Genomic DNA, 13,985 nt, shown 5'->3' on the forward strand with positions numbered 1-13,985 from the left:
CAGAGCGACGTGAAGTAGAAGCTGAAGTGAATGCCCTGGTGTGCAAACAAACAGTTGCACAAGGACTACTGTGCAGAGCAGGTATGCACATAAATACACCCCCTTAGTGGGAAGCAGAGCTGTACTAGTCATTCTCCAAACTAGCACACACGACAGTCTGCCTCTTATGTTTTTAACAGCTGGGTTTTAGATTTTTTCAGACTTCAAGTTCTGCATAGGTGAAGTATGTCATCACAAATGCTTGCATGTGTTTCACTCATTAATGCATTCACACCTTTCATCAATTTACAACACCTTGTGTTTTAATAGCCCTTACTTCATAAACTTAATGCCTTTGTTTTCTTTCTAAAACAGCAAGAATCCATCTGTTTTACTGTGTGGGCTATGACTCATGGTGTGACAGACACCTTTATATTTACAGTGATGCCAGCCAAATACAGAGCTCACCTGTCTCCAACTATGCCCTGGAACATGACTCATTGTTTGCTGTAAACATTGTAAATGTTGTATGGTTTATGTGGGGATTCCCTAATGAACGCATTTGTTTTGATCTGGGATTGAGACTGTCTGGATTGGGGCACGAAGAAGTCTCATTTCTGCACCTTTTCCCTCCCTTTGTATTTCTGCATTCTTAATGGCATGTGAATCCAGCAGGCAACTTTTCTATTTGTCTGAACTACGTCAGCACAGCCCAAGGTCAAAACTCCCAAACATCCCACACGCAAATATTGCAAACACCTTGTTTGTCCTGCAGCCCAGCAAATATCAACTCTAGTGATGATACTGCAGTGAACAAAAGGACAAGGAAAAGAACAAGAGAGACAAAGATACAATGAGCATTGGGACACCCATAAAGGAAAAGCGCCTAACGGAAGCACACCCACCTGCCCACCTCCCCCTTTTTCTTTCAGCCTGCTGCACACCTTTGAGGCCAGCCATTCTTGTAGCCCACCTTAGGAAAACATCCGTGCCCCCACACGATGTTGAGCCTTGTGTTTCCTTCTGTCTTTAATCTTAGTGAAAAGAGCTTTTAACAAGGCCAGGGAGGATGAGTGGATCTGCCAAAGAAGAACAAAGGCAGGGAGGGACTTGGAGAGATAGTAGCAGAATGGAAGGCTCTGTAATCTATCACCTGTTGCCCTTGGGCGGCCCTGTACTCCCTGGGCCCTGGGCTTGCTGTGAGCTCATGTGTGTATGTATGTGTATCCAGGTATGGTAAGGTAATGAATAAATAAGCAAAGAACAAGAACAAAACAGATATTCTGGATTCTTTCAAAACCTCAGATTGCTTCAAGTAATTTTCTTCACAAGGAAGGAGTTCTCTGCTTGCCAGCCACTCCACACTTATGCCAAACTCCCATATCACAGACATATTTTGACATAGTGTATTTGTGTGCTGCTTCTTTTTTTATTGATTGGTTTGTTTGTTTGTTTTGGTCAAGATAATGGGATTAATGGAGCAATATATCAGTTTCCATAGTGCACATATGAAGAAAAAGTGCTAAATTAATTTATAGTAGCATTTAAATGAGAAAAAGTATGCAAAAGTAATTATAAAATACATCAAAATAGTCACATCACGTGAGGTTAAACTCAAACTTTAGTGTTGTTAGAGGGATCTATTTGGGTTTTGCTACATTCTGCTGCCTCTTAAAAACTCAGTTCTCAAGTTCCTCTATCTTTGTCTGCCATCTTGTGGCTTCGTGTTGCACGTACCGTAATATAGCCTATATCCTGTACGACATACTATATGAAAGAGTATACGATGGCTTCCCTCTGCTCAGGAAGATTACATTAATTCTGTGCGAGGCAATGCACAAGCTCACTCTACTTCTTATTTCCACACTATACTGTACAATATTGTAGTAATATTTCGATGTCATGTCTTATTGCATTTATATTCGACTTTGCTCGTATTATTTATTTATTTAGTTTCATCTACCTCGTGTCTATTTTGTGGTGTGTTTGTAATCGATGACAATGTGTTGCTGGAACACTGCGATTCATAAATAAACTATCTGTAAAAACTATACAGGGAAAATCTGGTCTTGATCTGTCTTAATACAACGCGCTTTGCTTTTTAGCTTAGTTAAAGTTGGCTAGACTTCACGCTTCTCTAACTGAGCATCATTTTCTGTACTAGTCGTTCGGTCATTAGTTTAATGAGAACTGTCTATTCGTAAAATTCACTCAGTTTCTGTGCGATGCCAGTGTCCTTTCAGCGTGTTCGTCTCTTCTCTTAAAATTCCAACGTAGCCAATAACACATGAACGCAACACCACTAGATAACTAATGACGTAGCGCGTAGCTGTACTGGTTGTGGTCGGAGCAGAGGAAGCTGGGAAAGGATCAAGGAAACCTCTAGCATCGTAGATAAACACCGTAAAGAGGTGTGAAGCCAGCGGGCACACGGCTGTCACAGTACTAAAAGAACAGTAAAAGAGTCCGACTGAGTTCTCCATACAGCGAGGGTCAACATGTCTGAGACATACGGTATGTTTGTGTGGAGTAGGCGGTCATTTAATGCTTGCTAGCTGTTATGTATGACTGCTTCGTGGTCTAATGTGACAGACTGGCAGCGTTGCTATCAGCAAACTGTAAGATTAGCTTAGCTTAGCCACAGGCTAACTTGCCACCTCACCGTGTCTGTGGATTTTAACAGTAATAATTAACATTCAGTGCTGACACGTAGGTCAGTTAAAGTGCTCTGGTTGGATTTCTTCGTGTGTATTAACTGACACCTCTGTCGTTTGATGGTAGCGTGTAGTGCTTCACGGGCAACAAGGAGAGCAGAAGATGGTGAGACATCAACGGGTAAAAGTTGGCCAAACTTTAAGCAAAAGCCATTAATAGCATGTGTAGAGACGTTGAGTTAACGTGAACTTGGGGAGATTCAGGCAAGTTCTGTGACCTTGCGACAGGAAAGGCTGCTGCGATTTGATGTATATTTTTACTTTTAACTGCTAGCCACAAGGCCTGTAAGAGGAAGTTTGATAGCGATGGTTGATCATGCATCGGTTACCTGCAGGGCAGACGCTGCTTGGTGTCTCACTGGTGTAATGCATCTGCTTCCATGCTTATTTAAAGTAACTCCGCTCTTGCACTTGACACAGATACGTTATAAATGAATCCTGACAGAATGAATGCTGCCTGCACTTATCTATGATCATTCACATAATGAGCAGATACAGAGATGTATTCGTGGTCTCATAAATTCATTAAACAGTACTCTGTCTGATAGTCAGTAAGCCTGACACTGCAGAGCCATTTGTTATGAAATGGCACACCATCATCCTCTCCTGTTGCACTCCCAGATACACTCTCTCCCTCTGTTTATACTTGTACCCTGTCTCTCTCTTTCCTCGTATGAAACTTTATCCAAGTGGGCAACATTTATGGGAGAGTGCCAGCACTAATGGGACCTGTAAAAGACTTTTATTGATTTTTTTTTCCTTCTCTCTCTCTGTCTCCTCAACTGTCTCATCTGGACGATCAAAAGTCGACAAAAAGGCATTATGAATTCAATAAGGGCCTGTTAAGTGTTTTAAAATGCATAGTTTTCACTGATTAATTTCAGTAATGTCTATCAACATGAGAATCATGAGTTTATGTTGATGTTACAGAATTTGGCACATGTAGCAGGGGGAGAAGGAAATATTGTAGTAGTACTCCTTTTATTGAACTTTTTGTTGCTGTTAGTTTTTATTCATCATTACTTTTTATATTGTTGGATCTCTCCCCCCCCCCCCCGCCCCCCCCCCCCCAAAAAAAAAGGGAGAGAGAGAGATTGGAAGGGCTCACCCATTGCACCCATCCTCCCTGGTGGTTGGGGGGGGGGGGTACTTAATATTGATGAGTGAGGAATAAAGTAGCCTGAGAGGGTAGTGCTGCAGTCCATTCTCCCTGCTTTTGACATTATTGATGGTTTGATTGTTGTGTCCAGATCTCACACAGAAGTATACGATGTCTGAGAAAATGCAGAAAGGCTTGGGCTAGCTTTTAAAACTGAGCGGTCTGTCTCTGATTTTTGTCAGCACTGTCACAGCCACTGAAGTGTGGTTGAGATGTTACGCTGACTGCTGTTACACAGAAAAATAAGTGGGTTTCGACGCCTTCGCTTTGTTGCAGTTACTCTGTTACCGAGACTTTGACCTCTGGCTTGTGTTGCTTAAGAAAACACCCGCTTCAACAAAGGTGCACCATGACCTGAGCTGGCGGAGGTGTGTGTCAGCAAATGAAGGTGGCTCATGGAGCAATGACATAATTGGTTTAAATGTCACCCAGAAAGTAAAGATTAATCTCATACTTTGATTTACTGTTTCTGTTGACTTTGTGTGAAGCTGGTGATATCAACAGCAGCCAGTAATCACTTGCCAGGCTTTGTGCTTTCAGAACCTTTGTTTGAGCTCAAAGTGAAATTGAAAATTTACTTAAAATTCAACCTGAACAAGTTCTCAGTAGGGAAGCTGTAGTTTGCCATCATGCTTTCACATATTTAGGAGAACACTATCACTTCTGCATGTCTTGCATTTCATTTACTACCTCTCTAATTATTTATTATGTCTTACTTAACCAGAGCTAAGAGAGATTGAAAGTTGCAAGATAAAGCTTGTGAAGCCTTAGGAATTACCTGGATTACTGACTGATTTCTCATACAGGCTGGTCTTTATGTAAATCACAAGTATAGCCAGATGAGACTTGACTAATCTAACATACAAAGACTATGATTCACTTAAGCACTAACCTTTCATGTCTTGTTTCCTCCCCCTGAGGAAGAGAACTTTTCTGTTAGCAGTTTGTCTCAGAGCGTGCCGTATCATGCCTTTAAAAATGATAGCATGGTAGAGGTAGCATCATGGTTTTGGGCTGTCCTTGGGATCTGGATGGCCTGTAGCCATTAACAGAACATTTCATTTAAAATTTATATCAAAAAATGTTCTCAGTGTAAGAACAGAGGAGCAGTTCATGACCCGGAGCTTCAAGAAGTTGGGTAACGCAGCCAGACAGTAACTCAAGTAAATCAACAGAGTGGTTCAAAAAGAAGAATTTTTGGGGAGTGATGAACAAACCGCAGTCCTGACCTAGTTGAAATTATGTAGCATGACCTAGAAAGGGAGCAAACAAATATATATGAACTGAAACGGCTCTCTTGGAAGGAATGATGCAGAATTCCTCCCAATTATTGTGTTGTGTTAGTCCCACAAGCTGTACGTGAAACACATGGTCAGGTCTTTACTGCTACTGCTTGGGTGGTTAAGAAATTGTGAAATCCTGGTAATTCCAAAGCCTTTTTTTTTTTTTTGCAACTTGGTTTTCATAACTGATCAGCGTAAATTCACACACATGCAGCCATTTTTCATACCTAACTCTCCTTATCAGATCTCCCAGTATACTGGTCAGAACTGCCGTTCAGCATACATCCAGTATGCAAATACCCCCTTGTGTTATCTTTGGCCACAGCACACAATGGCTATCTGTACTCTAAATGGGTTTGCATGTCAAGGGATCAAGTCATTATGGATCATTTGTGTTGGCTGGATTGAGCCCTTCAAAGAAAAGACCCACTTTCCACAACATCTGTGCAAAAGCCTGCCTTTGGTTATTATTCAACCTGTGTGCAAGTCTGTTGCCCTAAGCTGTGGTTAATAATGCTAAAGCTCAAACCTTGTTCTAATGACATGTGTTATTAAGTGTTGGTGCTTTTCTAAGGCTTCAGAGACACACTCATTTTCAACCTCAGACAAACAAGTGTATTAAATTAGAATCGTAAGTGGCAAGTTAAACTGATTACATGCTAGGTGCTTTGTGATTAGTAGGCTAATTTGGGTTTGGTAGGATACTATGAAAGTAGTAGCTCAATGGGATTAAGAGGAAGGATTGTCCCTGAGGATGGAAGTGCAAAGAGCAGCAGGTTCTCTATTGATGTTGGCATTGCATTGATCTCTACCTCCTTTTGTGTGCTTGCAGACTTCCTGTTTAAGTTCCTGGTGATTGGCAGTGCTGGGACGGGGAAATCCTGTCTCCTCCACCAGTTCATTGAGAACAAGTGTAAGTTCTAAAACGCTGCATTTCTAAAGTTTAATACTGTGCAAACACATAAATGGACACGTTCACGAAATTATTGTAGTCAGTTTCACGAGTTGCATATTGACTAAACCGTTAGTCTGCGGATGATCTGGAGAAAATTCTTCATTGACTGGTATGAGTCAGAGTACAATGACAGGATGATGTGGGCATCTGTCGACCCAGAATAAAACCAATCACCACAGTTCTTTGCCTCACACTGTCCTGCAGAAAGAGACAATTTTCTGTGTGGTTAAATGGAGGGAAAACATTATACTTCCTGTTGACTTTCTCTAGCTAACAATGGCCAAGTTTACACCGAGCTCGATGCTCTCATTATATTGTTAAAATTCTCCATATGAAACATTAATTCGTTTAAAATACAAATTGAAACGTCAATTCAGTTTCAGAGGGGTGGTTTAAAAAAAACAAACCATGTCAACACTCCTTCATGTACAGAGTCGTGCTCATGATTACATTTAATTTGATTAAGATATCTCAGGGGTCCCTGTGGATAGAGAAAGAGAGACTGGGCAACTTGGCACTGTTAATCTAATTTGCAACTCCCTGTAGCTTATAATGTGGATATGAGGTATTTGAAAACGGCAGCAGAGGTCTTTTAAACAAGCCAAACACCAAATATTACACATGTAGTTTTTTCGTTTGTTTTCCTGCTCCTTTATGTATATTTCATGTTGTGCCTTTTTTTTTACACTGTCTTCTGTTTGTTCCTACTGCAGTTAAACAGGACTCCAACCACACCATCGGTGTGGAGTTTGGGTCTAGAGTGGTCAACGTTGGAGGAAAGACAGTCAAACTGCAGATCTGGGATACTGCTGGCCAGGAGCGATTTCGGTATCTACCTTCAAAATTTACCTAAAGTCACAAGTCCCAGCTCCACTGGGATAATGAAGTGTCTGACTGATGATAACTGTTAAAATGATTGGACAGTTTCTCCTGTCAAATCTCACCATCTGATCTTTTAAAGGAGCCTTTTTTTTTTCTCTCCTCCATTTTCTCTGCAGATCTGTTACACGCAGCTACTACAGAGGAGCAGCTGGAGCACTTCTTGTCTACGATATTACCAGGTAAAACAACCACTGCCCTCGTGCTCCCACTTCCTTTTCATAAGTTTCTCTAACAAAGTGAGCTTTTTTGTTTGCTGTGATAATGGGATGTAGATACTACAGTTGTACCTTAATTTTCCCAGAATAAAAACTACATGTTTACTAAGACTCCCAGAAGCAACAAAATGTAAGGTTGTATTTGGTGTGGGCATTGGCATCTGTGATTAATTGAAAATTTTAAATGTGACTACAATTAAAATGAAATTTTACAGACTTAACTGGAAGCTTAGTTTATTTTTGAGTGTTCATACTGTTTCGAGTCCATATATCAACTAACAAAAGGAGTCACATTGTGCCTGTACAGCCTCCAGAAATCGTGCTGTTTAATGACAGACCACTCACATTACTGTATTTCATAAACTCTTTCAACAAACTATGGGCTTTTGTTGAGGTGAGGTGGAGTGCGGACTGTCAAGAGCTGTAATATAGAGGCATCCTCTGTCAGGTAGCGTCTGTAGAGGAAAGCAGAAGTCCATCACAGATGGTGTCACCTGACACACTCTCGCACAGGGAAACAGACAAGTGTATACAATGAAACTAGAGCTACAGCCTCATGCTGAAAACAAACTGAAACAGAAAATTGGGTAAATAACATGAATAAAATGTCTTACAGTCGAGAGACATACAATGCCCTGACTAACTGGCTGACAGATGCACGGACACTGGCGAGTCCCAACATTGTTATTATCCTGTGTGGCAACAAGAAAGACTTGGATGCAGACAGAGAGGTGACCTTCCTTGAAGCTTCACGCTTCGCTCAGGAGAATGGTAACTTATCTGTACATTGATGCATTTCAAATGCTTTTTTCCCCACTCTTAGAAGTATTTTTGTTCTCCCACACACAGAGCTGATGTTTCTAGAGACTAGCGCGCTAACAGGTGAAAATGTCGAGGAGGGTTTCTTGAAGTGTGCTCGCACCATTCTCAACAAGATAGATTCAGGTACACATTGTTTTCTTTGTTATAGAAGTGTATCTGAGGTGGATGTTTTTTAATGCTTTCAGAGCTTGAGCGCATGAAGTGATGTGGATCTGACATTTTTAGAGCATACATGTCTGTGTCATTGATGTTTCTCATTGTGCTTCTCTCAAAGGCGAGTTGGACCCAGAGAGGATGGGTTCAGGTATTCAGTATGGAGATGCTTCGTTGAGGCAGCTGCGACAGCCCAGAGGCACCACAACACAGAATAAGCAGCAGTGTAATTGCTAGGGGTCGGGACCCACCCTCACCCCAGCCCACAGGTCCACACAGACAGAACTCCCCCTACAGGTCAGTAACTTGTTAACTAGGGATGGGTATTGATAAGATTTTCACGATTCCAATTCCATTTTTGATTCTGTTTAAACGATTCGATTCTTTATCGATTCTTTTTTCTTTTTTTTTCTTTTTTTAAAAGGAGAACACTAAGGTTGATTAGCTTAGAACCTTTTTTTTTTATATCTTCTCATTGAACAAGATAGACATTTAGGAGTAGCATGGCCTTACAAACCCAACAGTGAGATCTTAAGAGATCCTTAAGAGATTCAGCCTATGGCTCTTCAATGGGGTGTCACAGGGTCCCCGGGGGAAAAAATTGTAAATGTAAAATAAATATTCTTCTGTAGCAATAACAAAGTATAACATAAATTATTCTGTAGCAATTACACAAGAATATCCAGTAATGTCCCTGCCTACAATTAAACACATTCACTTACCGAAAATCGGGGGCATCTGCTGTGGCAAATGGGTGCAAGCCTTTTACCACAAACTTAGTCACTGCTCGGTGACATTCGTCTATCCTGGCCTGAAAGGAGACGCTACCGGTAGACTGCAGCGAGAACTGCCAGCATCTGAGCCAGACTCTGTCTGTCTCATCATGGTCACCTAAATGCACAGTAATAGCAGGTTTTGTAATAAGGCAGATCGCGCTAACATAATATGCACTGTTAGTTGATTATTTACCTGCCGCATTGACGGGAGAGGACGTGCAAACGTTACCGCTGCTGCTGGGTTGAGATTCACGAGTCTGGAGCGGAAATAAAATCACGACATTCATTTAAGGTTATCGCGTGTTTTGTGAGCAAATGCTTTTGCATATTCGTAGTGTTTCCTCCCTTAAATGAAATATCTACTTTGCAAGTATTGCAAGTTGCCCTGTTGTCATCCGTTCTCGTAAAGTATGACCAAACTTTTTAGCATTTGAGCTGCCATGTTTCCTGCCAGGTAAATGACGCTCCGCAACGTGACGACGTCATTCGGGGCGACTGGAATCGATAAGGGAATCGATTGCAAAAATGGGAAACTCAACAAGAACCGATTTTCGATACCCATCCCTATTGTTAACTCATGTGACCAGTGGGACTTGTAAACTAACAGGTTTTATCTGTGTTAGCGTTGATGAGGGCGTGTCGGTGCTCACTTTGTTTCCTGTTCTTAAACATCTCGGCTCCAGGTTTTTTTTGGTGTGTGATCGTCCTTCCCCCTCTCCTTCAGTTCCACACACCTTGGATCACCTTGGATCGTGGAGATCACCGCAACCTATGACCCTTGACCTCTGGTAAGAGTCTACGGCTTACCAAAGGGGGTCGGTTTGCTCTTGCGTTTGGACAGCATAACCCCTTGGTGTGAGCAAAGTGGAAATGTAAAGAGACATCCTCCACCATGGTCTCTGTTACTTATCAGACAAGGACAAAGTCAAGGGTTGTGTGTTTGGGCTGACCTACTGTTGTGTGTTATTCTTTTTTTCTCTCTTGCTCTCTGCTTTTTCATTCTGGTTTTAGCAATCCCCAAAATACTTTGAGCATTTACATATCATTGCTTGTAAATTATTATTGTTAAACTCTTTTGTGCATTCAACCTGTCCTAGTGTGGGTCATTGGGTTTTTTTTTTTTCTTCCTAGTTTTAGCATTCATAAAGACATCCCTTACTATTTTTTTTTTTTTTTTTTTTTTTTTTAAATCATGCATCATTAACTATATTTCTCATAAATGATGGAAAATATTATTTTCCATCATTTATGAGAATTTTTTTTAATGGAAAATAAATGATAAACATCACACATTTTTTGGGTACGATTTACACCAGGTGTGATGCAAATCCTTTCTACTTTGTCCTGTCATTTTAATTTTTTCGTAGTAGACCAGATGGATTCATAGCATATAAATCCCAACACTGATATGTATAAACTCTCATGGGGGGATGATCCCATCACTCCATTCTACACCCAAACAGGCCAGGCTGTGGGTCAGGTTGAAAGCACAAAAAAAGAGAACTTTTGCTCTTTATTTAAACCAAAAGTCCACAAGTCTGTAAATTGAGCTTTATCAGAGTCACACCATGTTTAAATTCACATGTCCAGTTATAGTGATAAATTGGCATTATAATGTTTTTGACTCCTGCTGGGCTTTTCTCCATGACATCTCGTAGATTCATACATGCACGTACTGTATAAGACGTCACAGGAAACCACAGTTGGCTTTTGTTTGGTTTGTTTGGGAAACTTTTGTGCCGCCCAACCAGCCAAAGGTTTGACCTTTTTGTTTTTTGTTTTTTTGTTTTTTAAATTCATGCCACATTGTACGTTCAATTTGACAGGATTCTGTTTTTAAACTTCCAAGTAATCACTTCTCTTTAAGCTCTGGATATCAGAGGGGGGGATAAAAGACAACACAAAATTATTATTAGACAATGTACTCTCAAATCATCTTCATTGTTCATTGACATTGATTGTACAAGTGGAGCTATACTGGAGGGATAAATATTTCCTCATTTGACATCTTAAAATGCTAATCAAGATCCTCCATATGTGCTCGTTTGAGCTGTAGTATATGATTTGTAATATTTTATTTTTTATAGTCTGAACAATAATCCCTCATGCTCTATTGATAGGGCCATTCTCACCCTAGAAGACACCACCTCCATCAGATGAAGTTGGGTTTTGTTTTTTTGTTTGTTTGTTTTTGTGACTATCGGTGACCCTGACCCTCTAAACGGGAAAAGTAGAACCGATCCATGCCAGCAAAGTGGCCCAAAGTGGCCCTCTCAGTATAACTGAGACACCACATCTCCTCAGTGTATGGGTCAAATTCCAAGTTTTTCCCTTTAATATCTCCCTCTGCAGCTCTGCTGCAAAATGTCAGTTTTGTTGCACCACTGAACTGACCCAGATGTTTTCTCTTGAGAACAGACCTTGTATTACTCTAGAGAGAAACAGGGGAATTTCCACAGAAACACAGTTTCCTCTCTGCTTGTAACACTGACAACATGGTTTGTGGTGCTGCTGGAGGAAAATGAGGTTGCAAGTTAATGGCTTAGAAAATCCAAAGCCCCTGCTCTGCTGTTTAATCAAAGGCACCGCTTCTGTCTGAATCACTGTCTGAGAGCAGGTCATACAAACCAAGCCAAGAGGAGCTCAAAAACAAAGTGTGCGCAAACGTATTTCTCAAGCCTCTGTGTTGGCATACGTTCTCCCAGACAAACCATATGTGTTTAAGCTCAACTGGGCCAGCACACTGAAAGGGCAAACATGAGATCATATAAGACATCAAGAGACAGATGGTCAAAACACATTGCTTTCATAAAATATTTGCATAGCATGATAGTTTGTCTCCTTCTGCAAGTGCACTTTTACTTTTGAATCTGTGTTTGTTTTGTTTATATGCTGTAACTATAGAATTGTACATTTTATTTTACTTGAACTGTATAATGTAATAAATATATTAATTTTAGATGTTATCTTTTTACTAAATGACAACTGAGATTCTTCATATGGTTTCATTTTTTCTGATGCTGTCAGGCAGCAACAAAAAATGGTGTAATAGTGTGATCTCATGCTGTGTGAGATTTGATTGGTTTATTGCTCCCTGCTGACGTGGAGGTAATGATGGAAGGGTGTTGACTTTGTGAGCTGTAGGTGGCCATCAGCAGCAATTCTGATCACTCGTTCACAGGCTGTCATCTATGCGCAGTTATTGAGTCAACTGTTGAATTGTTAGCCTGCATTCATCTGTATTCGCTGTACAGTTCATAAAGATAATCAGAGTAGCTATATGAACATTTTCTCATTTGTTCCAGTATAGACTCAATAATGTGATGAACGCAATCCAACTCAGTTGTTGCTTAGATTATAAAACATTACTAACCTAAATACTACTGTACATCTCAAGTAACCTATCCTGTAAATAAGATTTGTCTATTAAGGGTGAGTGTTGCTCATTGATTGTAATGATTATGCAATTCCCAGTAAACTGCTTGTTTTTCATTTAACTCTTTTCACTGGTTTCCTGAATGTTAATGCTATCAGGGATTTTTTTTTATTTTATTTTTTATATTTTTACTTTGGCATTAAGCCACTGCATTCACTTGGTTATTGCTCAAGGGCGTTGAAGTGCATCGGATCCTGAATGTTGGTGACCCCCAGCCCTCGTGCACAGCAATGCAAGCAGCATTTACAAATCAGATTTATAGCCAGCTGACTTAACAGACCTTGAAATTTAACAATGGGTCCTACTAGGTACATGATTCATTTACCTCTGCCTGCCTTTCTTCTGTCAAGTCATTTCTCTCAAAGGCAGTCAGGCTGAGGTTAGGATATCAGAGGACTCATATGATGAAGAGTAAATGCCCTCTGTCACAATTGTCTGGATTTATGCTCTTGGGTCGATGGAGTAATGGCCAGAGCGGTTTAATGTAGCTCAAGTGGATATATTGAATGATTTATTGATTTTTAGACAGGCTATCAAGATGACTTCATAACCACATTGCAAATTCACCGAGGGAAAGGATTGACTTACCGCTAGATGGCGGTGATGCACTAGACAGGTTTAAATCTGAATTTTAAAGACTTGTATTTACATGTTTCGTCAGTAGCTTTGAGTGTTGTTTTATACGAAATCAGCCCAACAGTTTTAGCAGTGTAGCATGACTACATGTTTTAAGACATCAGAAAAAAGTCAAGATCTACACCTAATAAAATCCCCTCTTCCCAGAATATTAGGTCAGATACTGAAACCTTTGCATTACTTCATCTGTTTATTATTTACACAAAGAGGGAGATACTGGCATAAGTGAACAGGAGACAGTACTACACGCATCACTTTCATCAACAAACTCACAGGTGGACAAGAAGGGAAGCAGTACATATTTCACTAATTTTAAAAAAAAAAAATACAAAACTTGAATATATGAAACCACCTTTGAGACCTGTGAATAGATATGATTAAAATTAGAGTATGACCATGTCAAAGATTTAGGCTGAGCAAAAGGATGTGAGTAAAAGCTTTTTTTTTTCTAAGAGGAATTTAAAATTCAACTCATTTTATGCAATGCTAAAGGAATGTATGGAAATACTGTGAGCAGGAACTATTTGTGTTCACAATATTCAACACAGGCTACACTGTATGTACACACCATACAAAGCAATTTTCACATTACTGATTTATGTAAAATATACCTTCTGTATCTAGGGATAGTTTTAAGTGTTCTTAAGAGTAACCAACCAGCACCATTTGATGTAACGAGCTGCATTAAATGACAGATTATTTCAAAAGCAACAGAAATCATCACAACATACCACTGTGCAACCATTGGATGTAACATGACCTATACTATTGACCACCATCAGCCATGAGGACGTCTGGACAGCACAGGTTGCCATAACAAACTGTCAGAACGGCACTCGTTCTAAGCACACTCCATTCAATTGAACTAGCTGTGCTGGGTCAACTGGTCTGAAGAGGTTTCCGTAGTTTGCCTATACTCCAATCCAGATATAAATTGCGCAGCAGCCATGATGAATATCCTAAAACTTCCAAGAC

General features: G+C 40.2%; 1 protein-coding gene across 2 annotated transcripts; it reads left to right on the plus strand.

Moving 5' to 3' along the window:
* The first annotated feature begins 2,301 nt into the window (after nt 1-2,301).
* Nucleotides 2,302-13,323, plus strand: rab4b (RAB4B, member RAS oncogene family). Of its 2 annotated transcripts, none has more exons than XM_005915773.2 (8): nt 2,302-2,493; nt 5,968-6,048; nt 6,804-6,918; nt 7,089-7,151; nt 7,804-7,958; nt 8,037-8,132; nt 8,284-8,459; nt 9,622-13,323. In XM_005915773.2, exons 1-7 carry the CDS (start codon nt 2,478-2,480, stop codon nt 8,397-8,399), a joined length of 642 nt encoding a protein of 213 aa, XP_005915835.1. In that variant the 5' UTR covers nt 2,302-2,477; the 3' UTR covers nt 8,400-8,459; nt 9,622-13,323. The 2 variants fall into 2 exon arrangements, with proteins under 2 accessions (XP_005915835.1, XP_005915836.1); XM_005915774.2 differs by having other exon boundaries at nt 9,663-13,323.
* The last annotated feature ends 662 nt before the right edge of the window (nt 13,324-13,985 follow it).

The sequence above is a fragment of the Haplochromis burtoni genome, unplaced genomic scaffold (assembly GCF_018398535.1).
Source record: "Haplochromis burtoni strain Fernald_Lab_line unplaced genomic scaffold, NCSU_Asbu1 Contig_15, whole genome shotgun sequence".
NCBI classification, from domain to species: domain Eukaryota; kingdom Metazoa; phylum Chordata; class Actinopteri; order Cichliformes; family Cichlidae; genus Haplochromis; species Haplochromis burtoni.

What these genes read in the sequence shown, in the direction of transcription:
- rab4b (XM_005915773.2), top strand. An exon ending in GCTGGCCAGGAGCGATTTCG is followed by an intron (nt 6,919 to 7,088) that starts GTATCTACCTTC and finishes TTTTCTCTGCAG; the next exon opens with ATCTGTTACACGCAGCTACT. An exon ending in CTTGTCTACGATATTACCAG is followed by an intron (nt 7,152 to 7,803) that starts GTAAAACAACCA and finishes AATGTCTTACAG; the next exon opens with TCGAGAGACATACAATGCCC.